A 19,566-nucleotide genomic window follows, 5' to 3' on the forward strand; every position below is an offset into this window, starting at 1 on the left:
CAAAGGACAAGAAAGTTCACTTTTTAATCCAACCTTTATCATTTTTGACAAATTCCAGATACATAAAGTAAAATGGACCAAAAGAAAACTGAACTTTACTCTGTTTCTAATCGATATTACAATTCTCTAGTCGAGCTGAAAAACAGGAAAGCATCAAAGACTCAAACAATATTTGAAATACAAAATTATCAGCTAATTTCACTGCATTGACTGAACAGTACCATCACTCCTGCTACTGACACAAGGATCAAACACATGATTGCTGATCCCCAAATACTCCCACTAAGTCTCCCACTGGATCCAATCCATGCACTCTGTAATTCTGCTAAACCCTGTGACGTGTCATGAGCTAGGTCTGTACGGCTGTGGATGCATCAGATATGTTAAGAAAAACTGAGATATGCTTCAAATATGCTGAGAAAACAAAAACTGAATGCATCACTTTATCAGAAGAGAAACAATAGTAAAAAGGTAAGAACTGTGGTAAGAATACCACAAACCTGAAGAGACACATTAAGGCTCATCACAAAGAAACTGAGGTAGGTAAACGTCTCCGTGGAAACGTCAAGCTGTTTTTTTTTAAGCTATATTAAGCCAACTAGTAAGATGATGTGTTACAGCTGTTTTATAGCCAAACCAAACTCATTAAGACAGTTTTCATTGAGTAAAACAACACTAGAATAGATAAAGTTTTTATTGACTAAGATGCCCAACAGTCAACTAAAACTTGACTTAAAACAGGATGAGATTAACTAAATACGATAAAAAACTAACAAGGACTAAGAATAAAAATAAAATTAAAAAATAAAGCTGACAAACTGAACACCTGTCGACTGGACGAGCGACTAGTTTGTTCAAGAATCAAATTAACTTTGTTGAAAAGAACCTCTATTGTGTTTTTTAGACATTGACACCTGGAGGTTGATAATACAGATTAAAACAATGAAACAAACTGCTTCTCTCTGTGTATCTGGGACAGGAGGAGTGTGATGGAAAATAACCTCCTTGGTTAGTTTCATTCAACTCTTCACCCAGTTCATACCAGTCAAACACGCTACAGTCCGCTCTGGTGAATGGAACTGGAATGAGTTGAAGTCAGTCAGTCAGATTTCTGTTACTTGCATAGTCTTTCATCATTAACAGAGCTGGATTAACAGTATCATAGTAGCTGTTGTCCTCTGATGTCCAGTAACGAGCTTTATTTACTTCTGTAAGGATTGTTTTTGTCTTCCAGTGCTGCTGAAGTGCGAACACTCTTCACATTTGGTGTGTGAAGGAACAGGACAGCTGTCAGCGTTGTGAATACGTGAGCGCACACGTTCCAACCGTCCTCGTCCGTGTCACAGTCCGCTGAGCCTTTGTGCTCAGGTGATCCTCTCCCATCGTCATCCTTGATGATGATGATGAAGGCCGAACGCTGCCTGTGGAAAAGAGGAGGAGCGCGGCTGCGTAGAGGAAACTCTCCGGCACCTTGATGCATGGATCCATTCTGGTTTTCCTTCCACCTTCAGGAGGGTCCTCGTGGTCCGCAGCACTTGGTAAGAACCTTTCCACCTGGAAGACAGAAACACTTTATCTAGTGATTTCACAAACTCAAAGTCTCCTGGTTTAGAAGGATGGATAGCCTCCTTTCCCGGCTCCTGCAGCAACCTGTATATGAAACTTTCTCAAAATGTTGGTTATGGTTAGCACATAGTCAACCATAGACTCTTCTGTCCATACCAGGGTAGCACGGTGAGATGTCAGCAGCAGGCTCACACCTGTGGACGTTCAGTAGATCTTCACATGAGCACTTCATGTGGACTTAACCCCGTTGTTCTGTTAGGTGTGCATCTGATAGAGTACAGCTCCAACGGCAAAGGTTCTGGCTATTATAAATAATTTGCATGGTTTTAGGCAGCTTTTGTCCTGTCCTGAGCTCTGGGGATGATAAGGAACATGCAACTTCCAATCTATTCCTACACTTTGCTCAGCTGCTGGAAAGCTTTACATGTGAAAGAGTTCTCTCTATCACTTATAATTCCCTTTGGAATTATTTCTTTCATTAGACATTTTATCACTGTTGCTGTCTCTTCTCTTCTTGTGGGAAACACTTGAATCGATTTTGAGAACTGATCTACAACAATCAGAAGACGCTTATATCCCTGACTTGGAGGTAAAGTCTATTTGCATATTTACCAAAGGTCCTGATGTTGGCGGTAGATGGTCATGTCTTACTGTTTAGTTACATTTGTTGTTTTGTAGGCATACTGTGCATCTCTATTGGGTTCAGCTCACATGATCCATCCAACTTTTCCCTACATGTGTGCGACCTGGGCTAACACATCAGGGTGGAGCCACAAGCCGGACTCTGTGTACAACCCTTGTTTTCCCACGTTTTCTGACAACCGTCAGCGCAGGATTGGGCACCCGCGACATCATCTAGTGAGGCGAGTGGCGAAAGAACAGGAGGTTGTAAGGATGCACATTGAAGTACCACAGAGGATGGGTTAAGCGTGGCTTGTTTGGCAGCACTGTCTGCTAACATGTTACCATTAGAAACAGAATCAGTACTACCTGTGTGTGCAGAGTATTTTACAATAGCCAAGTGAAAGGACAAGAACAGCTTTCAATAGATTAGATATGGGAGCTGACATGTGCCTCTACTACACCTGCTTCAGCGGCAACGGCGTAACCAGGAAGATATTGGGTGTCTGAGGGACGCATTACTGATCCATCACAAAAGAAAATCAAATCATAATTTGGAACAGGGCTTTGCATTAAACCAATCAATGTCTTGTAGTCATGTGTAAGTAGCTCATTGTCCATATGAATCAATGGGAGCAGTGTAGCTGGATTTTAAGGTGGGGCTCTATAAACTGAAATGGCAGAGCTGGACAGAATGATCGCTTCATAGCCTGACCTACGTGCAGCAGTCATGTTCAAAATGTGCAATACAGCATGTGGAACAAAAGCTACTAGCTGTAGCTGCAACAGCTGGTAAGCATGCTGGCATCCCCTGCACTACAGGAGGCAGCCTAGAAGAATAGAAAGCCACTGGACAATAATGAGAGACATGTTTCTGAACCAAGATGCCCGAGGTGAAGCCGTTAGACTCACACACATACAGATGCAAAGGCGTATTGTTGTCTGGCAAACCCATGGCTGGTGCTGATGTGAGAGCAGCTTTCAAGTCTCTGACAGCAGATGTCATGCTTTCAGTCCACTGAGTGGGTTCAGGGGCAGAGTCCAGAGTCCACTGCAGTGTAACCAATGCCTGCAGTAATTCATCATGCCCAAGAAGGAGCGCATCTTCACTTATGTGGAGGAGGCACTGCTGACAGCAGTTTAACTGTCTGGTGAGAGGAGGCGGCGACCATTTTCCCCAAGTAGTTGACTCTCTGCTGACATAACTTCAGTGGTGATGCTCTGTGTCGTTTTTCAACTGTGCACCTTAGAAGGAGAACAGAGTCTCTTTAGCAGGCTTCTTCAGAGCGGCAAGCCATCAGATCATCAGCATAGTGGAGCTACGTACTAACACCAGAGAGCACAAGGTCATCAAGGTCCCTCTTTACCCCAGCAGCATATATAAAAAGGGACTCCAGGAGTCCTTGAGGTGCCCTTGTGAATGTGTATTGTTGACCCTCAAAAGTGAAAGCAAAAAAGGTTTTGGCTTTCAGGGTGCAGTGATATTCAGAAAAAAGCTGAACACCAATCCAAAACTGTGTAAAAATTGGAATTTAAAGGCAATGAGGCCAAAATCATTTGAGTTCACTGCTTTAAGGTCTTGCACGAAGCGTCATTCTCCAGGTCTGCTGGCTTTAGGAATGGGGAGAATGGGTGTATTACAAGGATATGAAGTAGGTACCAATACACCCTTTTCTAGAAGAAAATTAATTACAGGTTTAATGCCTTTAATTGCTTCTTCAGGTAGATGGTATTGCTTTATTCGTGACAAAACTGCATTTGGTTTCAGTGTTACTTTGTGAAGAGCTGAGACTACAAAGCCTACAAGGATTTTATTCAAAGCCCATAAAGATGCAGATACCTCTGCTAACTCTAAGGAAGGCTGAAATTGCAAGTTAGGAGTATAGACTGTATAACACAAGTGGACGTAGCCACCATGACATCACCCATCACCCATCACCTCCTGGCTACACCGTGCGAAGTCGCTGCTAACAAAGTTAGCGTTCAGAATATGATTGTGGAAACTATAGCTTATCTTAGGAGCTAATTGCATACATGTCCACATTTGGCAAATGTTACATAAAAGAGGACTAACCTTGTAACGTTATTGTAGATTAAGTTATTGTGTGTAAGTTAAAAATAAACTGTGTGTAACCACTTATGGTAAAACATATTCTCACATTGTGTTTTAAAATTAGTTCTTCAAATCTGAGGATACGTTGCCCAACTTAGTGAGTGTTAACAGCGACATCAAAATACAAAATGGGGTTTGTCAATGTCGTTAATTTACGTTGGCTAACTATTAGCTATGAGTTTCCTGTAGATTTCAATTCATTTACCATAATGGAACAATAACATTATTACAGTTTTGCTAACTGTTGTTGCTGGACGTGCTGTTCGTTCAAGAGCCAGCAGATGGAAATTTGCTCATTTAACTAAGTTAACGTTACACCAGAGAACACTGTTATTGATTAATGTGTATTCTCCCAGTTAAGTGAATGAAGTCCAGTTCATGTGAGTGTGCGTTAATATTAACATTCTTTGGTTTTGTGTTTGTATGCTTTTTTTTTTCAGGTCCTTTTCATTGTTGATGACGGGCATCATCATCATCATCATCTATTGGAAAGATTCTTTCTCCTTATAGAAAAAGTGAAGTTACTGAGTGCTGGGAACCATCATGGCATGAGCACCCACACAATGCCACAGACATGAGGAATAGTTACTTTTCTATGACTATTTAATGTAAAACAGTACAGCAGACTGTTCTTTACAACTAAGCCCAGGGGATAATGTGTTTTCAGATAACTGTGTGGAGCTCATCTAATAATCTAATGAGAGTACTTTTTCCTCTATAGGCTACAATATGGACACATTCCGCACTATTAAAATGTTTTTTTTCCATCCAGCCTCAGTGTGGATCATTGGGGACAGCTGCATCAAACGTCAACCTCATCGCAGCAATGAAGGAGGATCCGCATCACCACCACCTGCAGTATACAGACATGAAGATCATCCTGTCTGGCATCACCCAGAGATGCAGGTGGAAGGATGGTGCCAATCCAGGGAAGACTGACAAGGCTCGCAGGTTTGAGGACAGTGTTATGGCCACATACGCTCATTGTTTAAGTGGCAGCTTTGTACATCACCCTCACATAAAGTTTGACACTCCTGCGATGGAGTTCATTTCACCACCAGGGGAAATTTTTTTTTTTTTTTTTTTTTAAAAACAGCCCGACTTCAGCAACAGTGAAATATTCATGTCTGACAGTTTGTTCACTGTTGAAGTTGAGCCTTAATGGATTTTTTAGGCCCAAACATAGCCCGCAATGTCATGCCTTATGTGATGAGTGTTATTTTTGTTAATATAGGTTCTCTTTTCTTATTATTTAACACTCTTGGCCATAGCACTGTCCAACGATTCCCTTACCATCCCAGTCTTACCACCATGGTCTTCGACACTCTGCCCCCATGTCAGACATAGCTGTAACAAATTGTAAATACTTTGAAACGTTAGAGTTCATAGTTCTCAGTTATTATAGTTGATATCAGTGTGCTGTTCCAAGAGCATCACTTATTTATAGAGGTTGTTACTGGAGCAAATTCACATTCAAAGACTGAGTCAGGTTTTTGTCCCTTTCATGACGACTTCACATGAACTGTTCACATGATTAGACTTCAGAGCAGCTTCTTCCACCAAGCTGTGAGCCTGCTACACATGAACTGTCTGCAACACAAGGACTCATGATCAATAACGGCTCTTGGACTTTTTGCACCTTACCTCCATTACTTATGGACTGCTGCGATTGCTTTTACAGACAACCTACAGACTGTTGCACCATGCTCATGTTAACTGTTAAGGCAGCTTTTATTCCTTCAACCAGGCTTTGCACTTTACTCACTGAGTGTACAGACTGTTGCTCCAAGCACTCTTAAGCTATATATGAACTATTACTTTTATGTGGTTTCCATTTTTACTGTAATTTATACTTGTTACTAAAATTTATGTTGCGTTGTACCTCTTTCATTATGCAAACTTGTTCTGTGAGTTAAGTTCACCTTTACCTTCATCCACAGCTGTATTTTTTTTATTTTTTGAAGTATTTACAGTTGATTGCAACTTTCTCACTTTATTATGTAATTCATCCATTTATTACATTCTTTTATACATCTTTCCAGTGTTGTTGATGGATAGTAAAACTGTTGAAATTAATGCAGTTTTTGATGTAAAAGGTATTTATGAAGCTCTTGCCCTAAATTTGTTGATAGTTTTTTTGCTCCAACTTTTTCCGGAGAACCTTTATCAGATCTTTCAAGGTCAAGAGTCTTGACTTCAGTCTCCTCGTCTGCTGACACTTCAACTTCAGCTTTTTGCGAGCTGCGACCAGCTGTTCCTGTACTGCATGTACTTTACGTTTGAGTGTTCTGGGAGACTCAGAGCCGATGTAGCTGTGATCTGTGCACACAGAGGGTTGCGGTGGTTTCGTGCAGAGATAGCTATGATCATGCGTAATTGTTTGAGAGTCTTGGCTTGTGGTATGCTCAGTTCTGTCACCAGAGACGACCTCATCAGCATCAGTTTTGACCATAACTGTGTTTTCAGGACAGATACTGATCTCATCATCAGGCTCTTCCTTCACAGTGATGATGTTATATTCAGCAGAAAGATCGCCAACACTATCTCTGTTGTCCATTTCAGTATCGGCCTCATTATCAAACACAGAGCACAAAGATGTGATAGGTTCTCGCCAGTCATAATGAGCAATAAATCCAGTTGCAGAACATGAAGGGACAGTAGTAGAAACTGAACAGTCACTTACCTTCATAGTCATACTTACCGACTTGATCCGTGTGGCCTTGGTAGTTTCTTTCTTTTTCAACAAATAAGGTGGAAAGTTGAAAATGGTCGGCACAGCGGTGTCCTTCAGCCTCCTCTTGCCCTAATGGTCAACACAGAAAACATCAGTAGGCAGATTGTGATACATGTGATCACTATTTATGAAGCTTTTTGTGATTTAAACCTGCAGTGCAGAACTTTTTTCTTCCCCTTCTAGCAGGGAGAGTAATTACAAAAACATTGTCAACGCATGTTTATGACATATGCCTCCTCACTGCTGTCGCTACTGGCTGTTAAACAGTGGATAATATTTTTTGAACATCACAACCCCTGTGAAAAGACTCATCTCACCATCAGAATTTGATCCATTCGGTCTGATAACATTTGGAAAGTCTAGAAAAGCCAGACGATTGAATCAGGAGGACTAAACTGGAAGTTAGGCGGCTCAGTGGGCATGTGCAGAATGTTTTCATTCGGGTAATTACTTTACAGCGATATTTGGCTTGTTTGGTCCCCTTTTTTTGGCTTCATGTGCCACTGAACAACTTTAATGGTAATGAACGGAGTCCCGCCTCCAACGCCATCTCCGGTTCTTGTTATACATCCATGGCTTCTCCTCTGTTCAGCTCTTGCAAACCAGTCATTGCTGGTTGATGTAAAATGCATCACTGCCGGTGCACCAGCGCAGTGCAGTCGCCCCAAACACCAGATTTAAAAACTCTGTTTACCGTGAAATACAGAGAGATTTACCTGGCGATGAAAGGCTTAATCAGCTTTGTGTGAACTTGTTTAGCTTCAATATAGTGGACGTTCATTTCACACTGCAGGTTTAAGTACAGACTTTTTAAGGGTGGTTATCCTAATTCTCAAACATTTTAGACTTTAGACCAGAAAACAATAGTAACATACAAAATAGAAAGAAAACCGCAAATTTCATAACCATTTAGGCCTATATTAAAAAAAACAACTGTTCCCATTATACAGGAGCATTGAAATCATAATGACGTTACATTTGCATGTGCATCAAATTGTAGTTGTGATGAAACTGTGCTGATGTTGGTAAAAATGAAAAAGGCATCATGACAGGTGTCTGATGATTTCAGTACATGTTGTTATCCACACGTTCTGATTCATTTCTTCTGAAGAGTCACCATGTCAGGTTTTATATTTCAGCCACTTTCACCACATTAAGTAAATTCACTGTGTAATTAGAGCATAAAAACGTATCCGTCTACCTTCTTGTCTATGAAGAACTGATCCTCCTCAAAGTGATTACAGCACAGGCGTGACGAGCTCGACGGGGTCCAGTTCTTTCTCCTCACATTAATTATCCATCGCTTCAGCCTGGCGTGATCACTCAACGGAAATCTGTTGGAAAAATTAAAATGAAAGAGTTTAGATGATGACAGTTGGCACTAACATGTGGTACACATCTGCACCACATGTGCATCTGAAATTATTTAACCATAAAGGCTCTTTTTCATCTGCAGTCTCTGGCAGATACTTATAAGATACTTTAAAAGAAAACAAACAAAAGCACATAAGCACAGACTAATAGTAAAATTGTGTAAGAATTAGCAGGAAACAAGCTGCACAGAAGAGAACATTAAAGCAGAACTTAAGACCCTGACACCCAACAGTCCAACATTCACCGCAGGAACCACATAACAACAAACATGACATCACAATGACATCATTTGATTGTCCAGTCTTGTCACAATATTTGGGTCGATTAAAAAGGAAACATCCAAAAAGCTGTCGCCTTCCATCTGCCTGCTGGTGAACATCAGGATCTTCTCACTAAATGTAGTAAACTTATTGGCTTGTTATTCCATGATGATTAGACGTCTACACATCATACAGTAGCTACATGAACAACAGGCTGTACAACGCCACGTTACCATTGGAGAGTGCGAGAGAACAACTTTTTCTCGACTGTTTAACTTGATAGACATGACAGGTATTCAGTATATGGAACGCAGATTGGAGCAAAATGTCTAGTTTGTACATCAATCTGTGTTCCATATCAGTGCTACCTAATGACAACACAGAAAGGTAACGTTACTGTCTCGTTAACCTGAACTATCACAACGTCCTCGTGGACAGTTTTATTAATTTACATTAAAGGACCACTGAGTGATCCGAGTAATGCATGCAAAGCTGGGTCGGCCATCTTGGACAGCTGGGTAAAGCAGTTTTGTTATGAAGAATTAGAGAAGATGCAACATGAACAAGCCTAGAAATGCCTTTAGCTTTCAATAAGAGGACATGAATGAGTGCGGATTTTATCGTCAGTCAGTTCAAGGGGCTCCGTTCATTCCTATGAAAGTTGCTCAGTGGCACATGAAGCCACAAAAGCCACTTCCTGCTGCAAATAAACTACCCGGATGAAAACATACTGCAATGCTCTATGGGCGGCGCGCACCCATTGAGCACGCTCACTTGAGACTTCCATCAGCTGAGACGGTTAACTTCCGGTTTAGTCCTCCGGCTGACTTGAACTGGGATAAAACAATTCAATCATGCAGCTCTTCTAGACTTTCTAAATGTAATCGGACCAAATTCTGATGGTGAAACAAGTCATTTCTCAGGGGTTGTGGCGCTAAAAAGAATGTATCCACTGATTTACAGGTGTTTCTTGCACAATGTAAGCCTATGAGAAAAAGTTTTTTGGGCCCAATTGCTTCACATGACGTTGTAATTACATGTTTTGGCCACTATGTCAAATTGGCGTCAAAGCCAAGCGCTCCTCTGTACGCCAAATATTTATTCCCAAAATGGCGAAGTCATGACCCACCCTACTCTGTCTCTGATTGGCTGGTACTCGGTGCCTTCGTTGGTTAGGTGTAGGCACGAGGAGTGAGATTGGTTAGAGTTAGGTTAACAATATCAGGGTAAGCCCATCGGAGGCAGAGTAGGGCGGGTCGTGACTTCGCCATTTTGGGAATAAAAAACATCGAGCAGGGTGAAAATGGCGCCAAGTGGTCATCGCCTGGAAATAACGTTAAAAATGCCCATTCAAGTCATGTATTTAACTAAAGCTAATATATTTAACAACTTGTGGCGACATAATCATTTCATACAGACTGCAGTACTGTGAGAGGCATAAATTAAGTCCAAATGTACGTTTTCGGTGTTCTAGTCGTCTCCCCACCCAGGCTGTAGTCTGGACCGGAGCCCTACCTCCATTTTGAAGCGTAGTGAACGTAAAGAAATCTCAGGGGAACTAATGGCGGAGGGTCTTTGTCTCAGTCGGGGATGAAAGATAACATAACACAGACATGTTTTATTCACGGCCTGAGGGTATTTATATAGCGATCGGCGGGAAAAGTTAATCTGTACGGAACATTTACGTTAGTTTGACCCTGCGGAGCTCTTCACGAGCTCCACACGCTCGTCTAAACAGTCACTTCTCATCACTTCTGGCTCCAAAAAAACAAGATGGCGACGGTCAAATGCGAAACTCAAGGCTTCAAAACAGGAGCCCACAAACCAATGATCGCGGTGGCTAAGTACATTATTTTTATACAGTCTGTGCTTACCTGTGATATAAACTGGGACAGTAATTTCTGGTAGTGACAAAAGGCTTAAAACAAGATGTACTTACCGGAAAAACTGAAGATTCGACTCCTTACAGGGTCTTTTAGTACAACCGAACGCTGAGCAAGACATTTTTAGGCGTATGCAATGTTACAGTTAACTTTCGTTAACTTAAAACAGACTGCGAAAGGATCCAAAACACGGACAACGACCTCAAACCAGCTCAGCGCGATTCAAATGCAAGTTACACAGTGCAACTGATATGTATAGCGTCTTCTTCTTCGTCTTCTTCCGCTTCCTCTTCTTCTTCGTGTTTATTGGCGGATCGCAAACCAACTGTAAAGGTGCATACCGCCACCTACTGTATCGGAGCCCTGGCATTAGATCATCTGAATACTGATTGGTCTGTAGAAAACAAACAAACAAACAAACAACAACAACAACAAAATCACCCTCTTTCCTGACCCTGCCTGTATTAAATAACTTACCAACCCTGACTTTCCTGAAGTCATGCCCTGAGCTCAGTAGTGATTTTAAACTATTTCTGAATGTCTCCCTCTCTGAATTATATTTACTACAATGCAGGATAATGTGTTCTATATACTGACACAGATATTATATATAACGTGGAGTGAAACCCTGCATGTCTGAATCTTAATGACCTCTCTGCGGTTTGGATATCCTCCTTTAAAACAGTTTAATATGAACTGACTTCTGTATATTATCATAATGTCTCATTCCTTCTGCCAGGTGTTAATCATGGCTGCTCTAATTAATGATTTCTGTCTGACTACGTCCACTTCTTTTGACTTTTTCAAAGTGTTTGATTCTATAGAACCTGCTTTTTTGATCCAAACACTAGAAAACTTTGGGAAAAATCCCTCAATTATTTGCTTACCTTATTACGGTCATTACAAATTGAGTATGGTCCACTGTTTGTTTATTTTTGTTTACATTTCTGCAGAGCCACACACAGGCCTGTAATTCATCAAAAAACAAACACTGTGTAAATAACGATAGTCTCACTTCAGAGCGGTTGTCCATAAAACTTGTAAAGTGACCGTTCACTGTCACATCTGGGTGAACTTTTCATTCATATAGGATTTGTAAACATCATTCATTCATATTTAGGCTACGTGAACGCCCTCTTGGTTTGGATTTGTCCGTAATCTCTGGCTTGTCAGGCTTGCAGACCTGTATATAATTTGCCATAATGTGGATATATTGTGAACTTGGTAGATGGTCCAGTAGGTGGCAGCAGTAGACAGCCTGTTGACTACAGAGTGAACTCAGCACACTAACCCCACAATCTTACACCAAAGCAGCTTAACATTATGCATCTCTTGCAAAAGCAAACAATTCTATCAAAACTCCTCAAACTTTTTTTTTTAAAAATTGTGTTTTTGTGTCAACACAAAACAACAACTGAATAAGTACATGAAGTACCAACTACACACTGATAGTAGAAATGAAAAACACTTGTGTCTTTTGCTTTTTCTGTGTGCAGGACTTTAGCAGTTTAGTCATACATGTAGTAAACACACAGGTATTCAAATGCGTAAAGTATAGATGTGTATTATCAAATGTAACACACTATCAACACAACGAAGAGGAAAAAGGGTTGTTTTTTTTTTTACAAATGTTCTAACACTCCCCAAACAACAAAAGCCCCTCTTACTCTGTCAATATTGGCCTCTATTGTTGTCCAAACCAAATGTTTACCTGTGGCCGATTTATAGTGATCAAGCTCTGAGTTGTAAGTGAACTCATTGTCTAAAAGTGTTTTCACTCGTGTCAACATGGAAAGGCAAATAGTGTAGCAATGTAGACCCCAATGTGTTAATGGTTTCACAGATAGTGCTTCAAGAATCACTGTTAGTGTTTAAGCATTCAGAAAAAACTGTAATAAGCAAGAGTCTGTCTACTACTGGCACTCTATTCATTTAGCAGACTGAGTGTAAACAGCACACAAAGAAGAACAAGGAGAACAGACGACTGTAAAACCCCATGGACTTACAAATGTAGTTTTAGATCTTGTCTAAGAACAATTAATTGTTGTTGATTGTATGTTTATGTGTGTGTACATCATATGTGTGTCATTATGTGTTTTAGTTAGACTGTTATTCTACTGCCTTTAAGCAAAGAAATGTACCACTAGCATAATCTCATCATCCATAATAACACTATCATGTTTAGTACCATTCTGATTGTTTCACTTTCAGAACGCTAAAGCTACCAAATCGGAATTGTAAAATTAGGAATCATGCAATTGTGAAATTGGAAATACTTAAATTAATGGAGTAACTATATTCAAGAACTGTACCCGCCTGTCTGTGGACAGGAGGGGACTGACTCTACTCCCCCAGACAGCTCTGCAACCTCTGGGATTGGCCAGGTTGCACCTTCTGGGCGGGCAGACCCAAACCTTAAAACAGTATCTTATCTGAGACTCTAGGCTGTTTTTAGGGTGCTCTTTTGGGCTGCTTGTTGCTTTTTGCTGGTTCTTCTTGCTTTTGACTTTGTCTTTTTCATCATGCATTCAACTCATTCACTAGCCATAGCCTTGTGTACCAGTTTCCTTCTTGTGTCTTGTCTGTAAAATGTTGTAGTGTTTATTACTTGTAGCTGTAGTATTAGTGATAAATGTGTATGTAACTAAAGTGGACTTGTTTGTGTTTTCTTGTGTTTGCATCTCAGTCATTTAACCTTAAAAGAACTATACCCTTGCAAAATCATTATTAAGATTAATAACAATCATAATTCTAATTGACCTCTCTTGGGTGGTCAACAAGGACGACTACGTCCCTATTAATATACCCACTTTAATATGAGTTATGTCACTGGACGAATAATTTCATGTTGGAGTTGTGCACAATAATAACTCATAATTCCCCCATAAAATCATAAAAATATTTGAGTGCACAAATTCCTACACATTTGACACAGTCACTCATGATGTTTTAATATCAAAACTCTCTAAATTTATCTTCTCATCTAGAGCACTGGCATGGATGTCTTCATATTTATCCAATAGGATACAATGTTGGTGACTCATTGTCCCGTAACATGAAGAAAGGATCACACCTTTGCTTGATCAATCATGTCTGAGTTTAAATGTAAACAAGACAAAAGGTATGTTTTTCTCTAAGACTATGATACAACCTCCTAACGCTGATATTCTCATCAAAGGTGAAAAAAATGACATAGTTACTGATTTTAAATATCTTGGTGTGACACTGGATCCAAATATGAACTTTAAGAAACATGTTTAAAAAAAAGACAGTTAAAACCATAAAGTACAACTTAGCACATTTTTGACATATTATAAACTGTCTCTCTTTGGGCGCTGCAGATATTCATGCAGCTGTGATTCTTTCCCAGATGTCTTATTGCATCACATGTTGGGGGCAGGCTGGAGAAACAGCCAAATACCTTTTGAGTCCTTTTACAAACAAACTGTAAAAACTCTGGACAAAAAGCCAATGCGTTTCCATCACTGTAGGATTCTGGAGAAATACAATTTACTGAGCTTTGTTAATTTTAGATTATTCTCAGATTTGTGCCTATAACATGTTAAATGGTTTGTCCTCCACGATGTGACTTTATGTTCACTCGATCAGTAAGTTCCATTAGATCCTCCAGAATATCATCTATACAAGATTGGACCATTTCATCACACTGCATCTGGACAGTCAGCTTTCTCTGTGAAGCCACAACTCAGTGGAACATTTACCTGATGATATGAAGAGCTGCAGTTCCATCAGTACGTTCAAAACCAATTTAAAAATCTGCTAAAACTACTCAGCTCTGTAACCACTGACTCTGAATTTCATCTCATGGTCTCATGATCGCAAATAATCTATTAATTCGACAAGCTTACATTATTAATTTCTAGTTGACATTGTGGGTGTATGTGATGTGTTATTGTGTGTAGCTTTGTCTTTTGTATTATGTGTCCTGTGTGTTTTTTGCTTTGTACTGTAAACTAACTCTGGTACAGTACATCAAATGGTAATATTTATGTTTAACACTGTATATGGTCCCAATAAATACATAAATAAATACATAAATAAATAAAATCATAAGGGAAACCCACACGCGGAGGAGCTCTGGAGGAACACTGCCAGGAGATTCCAGAAAAATTCAGGTGGCAGCTGGAGGGATTTATCCTGACACTAAACAATTCATGAATTCAGACAACAGGTGTCTGGCTATGGTGAAGCCTCTAGTTAGACTAAACTCCACTGTGTGTTCTTGTCAGAGACTGAACCAGTCACAGACCAGTCCCAGAGCGCCGTTCTGCTGATGATGGATACATCTGGGACGTCCATTTGTGAAAAGGATTAAGATTAAGATTCAGATTTTGTACTGACCCTGCCCAGGATGAGCTTCAGTTCATCCTGTTTACTGGAAGGAATTTAACAGCTTACGGAGTATAATTCCACCCTAAATCATTAGAAATGACAGTTGTATGTCATACAAGCCTCTTGATTCATGCTCTCTCTCACTCTAGGAAGCTAGATTTTCCCCTCCCTCTCTGGTTTGATTTTCCAGTTTAAATATGAACAATAAACTATCGAGGCTTCAATTCAATTCAATTCAGTTTTATTTATATAGCGCCAAATCACAACAAGTCATCTCAGGGCACTTTTCACATGGAGCAGGTCTAGACCGAACTCTTTAATTTATAGAGACCCAACAGTTCCTCCACTTGGCGACAGCGGCTCAGAGACACACAGACACAGAGAAGCAGAACATCGTCTCTTTGTGTCTTCGACAGACAGTGTTTTCTTGTTCAGCTGCAGGGGAAGGATTAGCAACAAAAAGAGGGAATCTGGCACAAAAGTTATTAACTTTGAAAGATATTGAAGCTTCCTGTTAGCTTCAATAAACTTTAAAATACATTTTTGTACAGAAGAATCACTGTGGATTTTGTTCCCCGTCACTTCCATTGTAAGTGCATTAGTGCAGTGACTGTTCAGTACAGCAGATTGCTTATTATATCTCGAGAACCACATATATGTGTGTCAAGTGCATTGAAAGCAAAACCTTTACTGACTGCACATGTGAAACTGAACAGATCAATAATACATCCTCAGATACAATATTAGGAATTTGCCTTCATGTTACAACAGAAAGAACAAGAAGCACCACAAAGGTCAAGCAATCATAAATAATCTAAAACGGACATTTACTAAATAAAATGTGTAAAATCTCTTCTAATGTTCACAGTATAAAGAATATGTTGTTGTATATTTGTTGAAGTTATAATATCAGCATAATTTATTTATTTTTGGCCATTTTTTGGATGTTTTCAATGAAAATACTGTTAATATTTCTACGTAAATGAATTATTACCTGCTATTACTGGTAATTATGATTCAGAAAAGTCAGATTTGAACACAGTAACAGACAGACCATCCACCACTAACCATTATTTTCATCATCGATTAATCTGTTGATTATTTTCTCCATTGATCGATTTGTTGTTTGGTCATAAAATGTCAGAAAATAGTGAAAAATGTTGATCAGTTTTTCCCAAATTCAAGATGATATTTTGTCCACAACTCAAAGATCTTCAGTTTACTGTCATAGAGACTAAAGAAACCAGAAAATATTCACATTTAAGAAGCTGCAATCAGAGAATTTGGACTTTTTCCTCTTAAAAAAAACAGACGAGACACTCATTTCATCTTCAGACAAAGTCTATGATCTTGGCAAGACATCGTAATTAAAGCAGAACAATGTGGTTACAGCATATAAAAAAGGTCATAAATAAGTAAGTAAGTAAAACTTTATTTATATAGCACCTTTTTTAACACAGGTTACAAAGTGCTTTACATTGACATTGGGACACAGAGAAAATAAGACACAAAAACCATGAAAGACACATTCAAGAACACATACAGACAGCTCACACGGGTGTTTTTTGAAACAGTCAACAGATTCAGCTGATCTGATGGAAGTGGGGAGACTGTTCCAAACCACAGTTGCCTTTGGTTTTTAGTTTGGCACATAGACCTAAGTGACTGCACAGTAGTATAAGGGCTTAGTAGCTCAGATATGCAGGATTTAAGGCCTTATAAGTTATTCAGAGAATCTTGAAATCAATCGTTCACTGCACATCTGCAACCAGTCCTGGTTCATGTGTTTTCCTAAGTTGAAAAACACATGTTGGTTCAATTTAGGTTCGTTAGTTATGACATAGGGGGCCAATAGATTACACAATTGTGATGTGGAAACTTGAAGCATCCAGAGCACAAACGCTGAGAATGGACTTTACAGAGAAGAAGGAAACATTTGAGGTCCAGCAGAAAAATTTAAAAATCAACAATATTTACAGATTTTACATGAAGGAGAAGGATGCTTTAAGAATTTCTAACAAGGTAATTGAACCTTTTTTGTTGAAAAACCATATTAGACAGTAATTATTATTGAAAGTAGAATATTTTTATGTCTTAAAACATGTCTGTTAGCAATTTAAGCCTCTCTCTGATACTGCAGTGGAAGAAGTATTCAGATCCTCATCAAGATCACATAAAATCTGCAGAGAACAAAAACAGGTTTACAGATCATTCAAATGCATTAAAGTGTCATATTGCTAAATCTAAAGCTAAAATGCCAAAAAAAAAAAGAACTAATTTCAGGTTCTCTAACATGAATATTTGCAAGTTTTCTTTGTCTCCTTTGATAAAAAATCAACTAAATTTCTTAGTTTTGAGCTGTTCTTCTCATCTTGGGCTGTGGGAAGTTGTGATGGACTTGTTTCTGGATCTGGATATTTGTTCTGTTAAAAATTCAGGTTAGTTTTTCTGTGTTTGGCTACAGGCTGATGATAACTGATGATAACATCTAACTGACAAAAATCTCAGAGCAAGTTTTGCAGAAGTGTGCAAGGAAGTTCTGCAACAGTTTCTATGACAAAAGGAAGTGAAAGTACAAGGTTGACTGGCAAAAAAAAAGGAATGCATGATTCAAGGTTTACATAACATTATTCCCTTATATGAACTTGATATTTTGGTTGGTTGAAGCCTTTCTATTGTATTTTAATTACCGACCTCTGGGCCCTTTCCTGTCTGATTTTACTGAGTTCTTATCTTCAGTTATAAAGTTGAACAAAGTTTTAATTATTAATGATTTTAACTTTCATGTTGATGATGCTATCTCTAAGGTTGCATTTCTGAATTTCTGGTTATTACTGAGTCTTTTAACTTTATAAAATATGTTTCTTGGTCCACATACAGAGCAGAGCATACTCTGGACAGTCTAACTATTGATAATGTTTGCTTGGAGGATTTCCTTGTCAGTTCCTTGTCTTGTAATTACATAAAAACATATGTCTCCATTCAAACTAGAGAAAACTTCACAGCTTTATTTGACCTTGATGTGCTGTTAAAGTGTAACAATGTAGAGACCTTGGTCCAGTTATTTAATGAACAGTGCTCCTCTGTATTGGATATAGTGGCTCCTTTCAAATCTAGACAATTCTCTCCTGTCAAATTCTCACCTTGGATTAATGAGACAATCCACAATTTTAGGCAGAAATGTAGGAAGACAGAACGCTTATGGAAAGTCTCCAAACTGGAGGTCCATCGGCTGCATCTGAAAGAACTTTTAATCAGTTTGAATGAAATGATGCACTATCATCTCTCAGACTGCCTGCAAGTGCCTGTTTTCTCTCACACTAACTACAACAATCTTCATAAATGTTTTGTGGACAAAGTCATCGACTGAACTCCTTTTCTACTGTTTCATTAGATGACATCTCCAAATTGTTACACACAGTTAAACCTTCACCTTCATTAAACATTCTTCCCTCATCCTTGTTTTTAAAGGTTTTATTCAATTGGTTCCTCTATTGTAGCCATGATCGGTCTCTCCAACTAGCTTTGTCCCTAACCAGATGATGGGAAATGCTCATTATTGGTGTTACTTGATACCGTTGATCATGGTATTCTATTAAAAAGGTTAAACCAGTTAGTGGATTGGTTCTCATCTTGCTGACAGGAGTTTTTCGGTCTCTGTGGGTCAGCACTTCTGTCATGCGATGCCCCACAGGGTTCCATCATGGGTCCTATGTTGTTCTCTTTATAAATGCTGCGTCTTGCACAGATAATTAGCCATTATAGCGGAATCGCTAATCATTTTTATGCCGATGATATTCAGTTGTATTACTCTTTTAAACCTGATGAGAGTCAGCAATTGTCCATTTTAAACAAATGTTTGGGTGCCATCAGGATTTGGATGGAAGACAACTGCCTTCAGTTAAAAGCAAATAAGAGGAAGCTCTTATAATTGTTCCTGAAAATTTTATTCCAAACATCAAGCAGCATATGGGGTCGTTAAGTCTTTAGGTGTCATCTTTGTTGCTGTGATTTTAACTTGTCAGCCCTGTGCTGTTTGTTGTCATTGCTATTTTTAATATTGCCTTTAATAGTGTATTTTTCATTAATGTAAAGCACTTTGGTGGTGAAGGGAGGCTAATGTCAGAGGACTGAAAGAACAGTAAAATAAACTCTTTAAACTAATTCAAGACTTTAGTGGACATCTGACCCATCATGGCTGTTTTAATGAGGTTAGTTATGTGATGGGCGGAGTTTATTCTCATCCCAATAAAGCTTCAGGTTAAACTAACTTAACGCTGGTGAGCCTGAGGCTAACAGCCATTTCATGCATTGTTCATTTCCAACAGCAAAGATAAGAAAAACACACACTTGGTCTTCTTAAAGTCTTCATTAGGTCAGTTTTAAAGGTCCGTGGCAACATTAATTAACCTTATAAACCTTTATGGAGGACAATTTAAACTTATGATCTACGTGGTTTTTAAGTGCGTGTTTTTACCGTTTTATCAGTTTAAATTCAGATTAACTGTTAGACATAATAAGAAAAGGCCTCAAGCTTTCCAGGTGAATATGATGAGGTCACATAGCTGTCAGGTTAATCTGTGTTGACTCACAGTTAAACATTGACTCATATTGCAGTTACATATTCCTGGTTGTATGTTGACTGTTCAGACTGTCAATCAT

General features: G+C 39.1%; 2 protein-coding genes across 3 annotated transcripts in view; both read right to left on the reverse strand.

Moving 5' to 3' along the window:
* Positions 1–19,566, reverse strand: part of LOC121891678 (protein NLRC3-like) — a 1,105,688-nt gene that overhangs the window by 264,474 nt on the left and 821,648 nt on the right. The gene's annotated exons all lie outside the window — the stretch shown is intronic.
* On the reverse strand, positions 16–10,847 carry LOC121891718 (THAP domain-containing protein 5-like). Of its 2 annotated transcripts, XM_042404285.1 has the most exons (4): positions 10,608–10,842; positions 8,236–8,368; positions 7,002–7,103; positions 16–1,554 (listed from the first exon to the last, which is right to left on the reverse strand). In XM_042404285.1, exons 1-4 carry the CDS (start codon positions 10,670–10,672, stop codon positions 1,291–1,293), a joined length of 564 nt encoding a protein of 187 aa, XP_042260219.1. In that variant the 5' UTR covers positions 10,673–10,842; the 3' UTR covers positions 16–1,290. The 2 variants fall into 2 exon arrangements, with proteins under 2 accessions (XP_042260219.1, XP_042260218.1); XM_042404284.1 differs by having other exon boundaries at positions 16–7,103; positions 10,608–10,847.

This window comes from Thunnus maccoyii, chromosome 24, assembly GCF_910596095.1.
Source record: "Thunnus maccoyii chromosome 24, fThuMac1.1, whole genome shotgun sequence".
Classification (NCBI taxonomy): Eukaryota; Metazoa; Chordata; class Actinopteri; order Scombriformes; family Scombridae; genus Thunnus; species Thunnus maccoyii.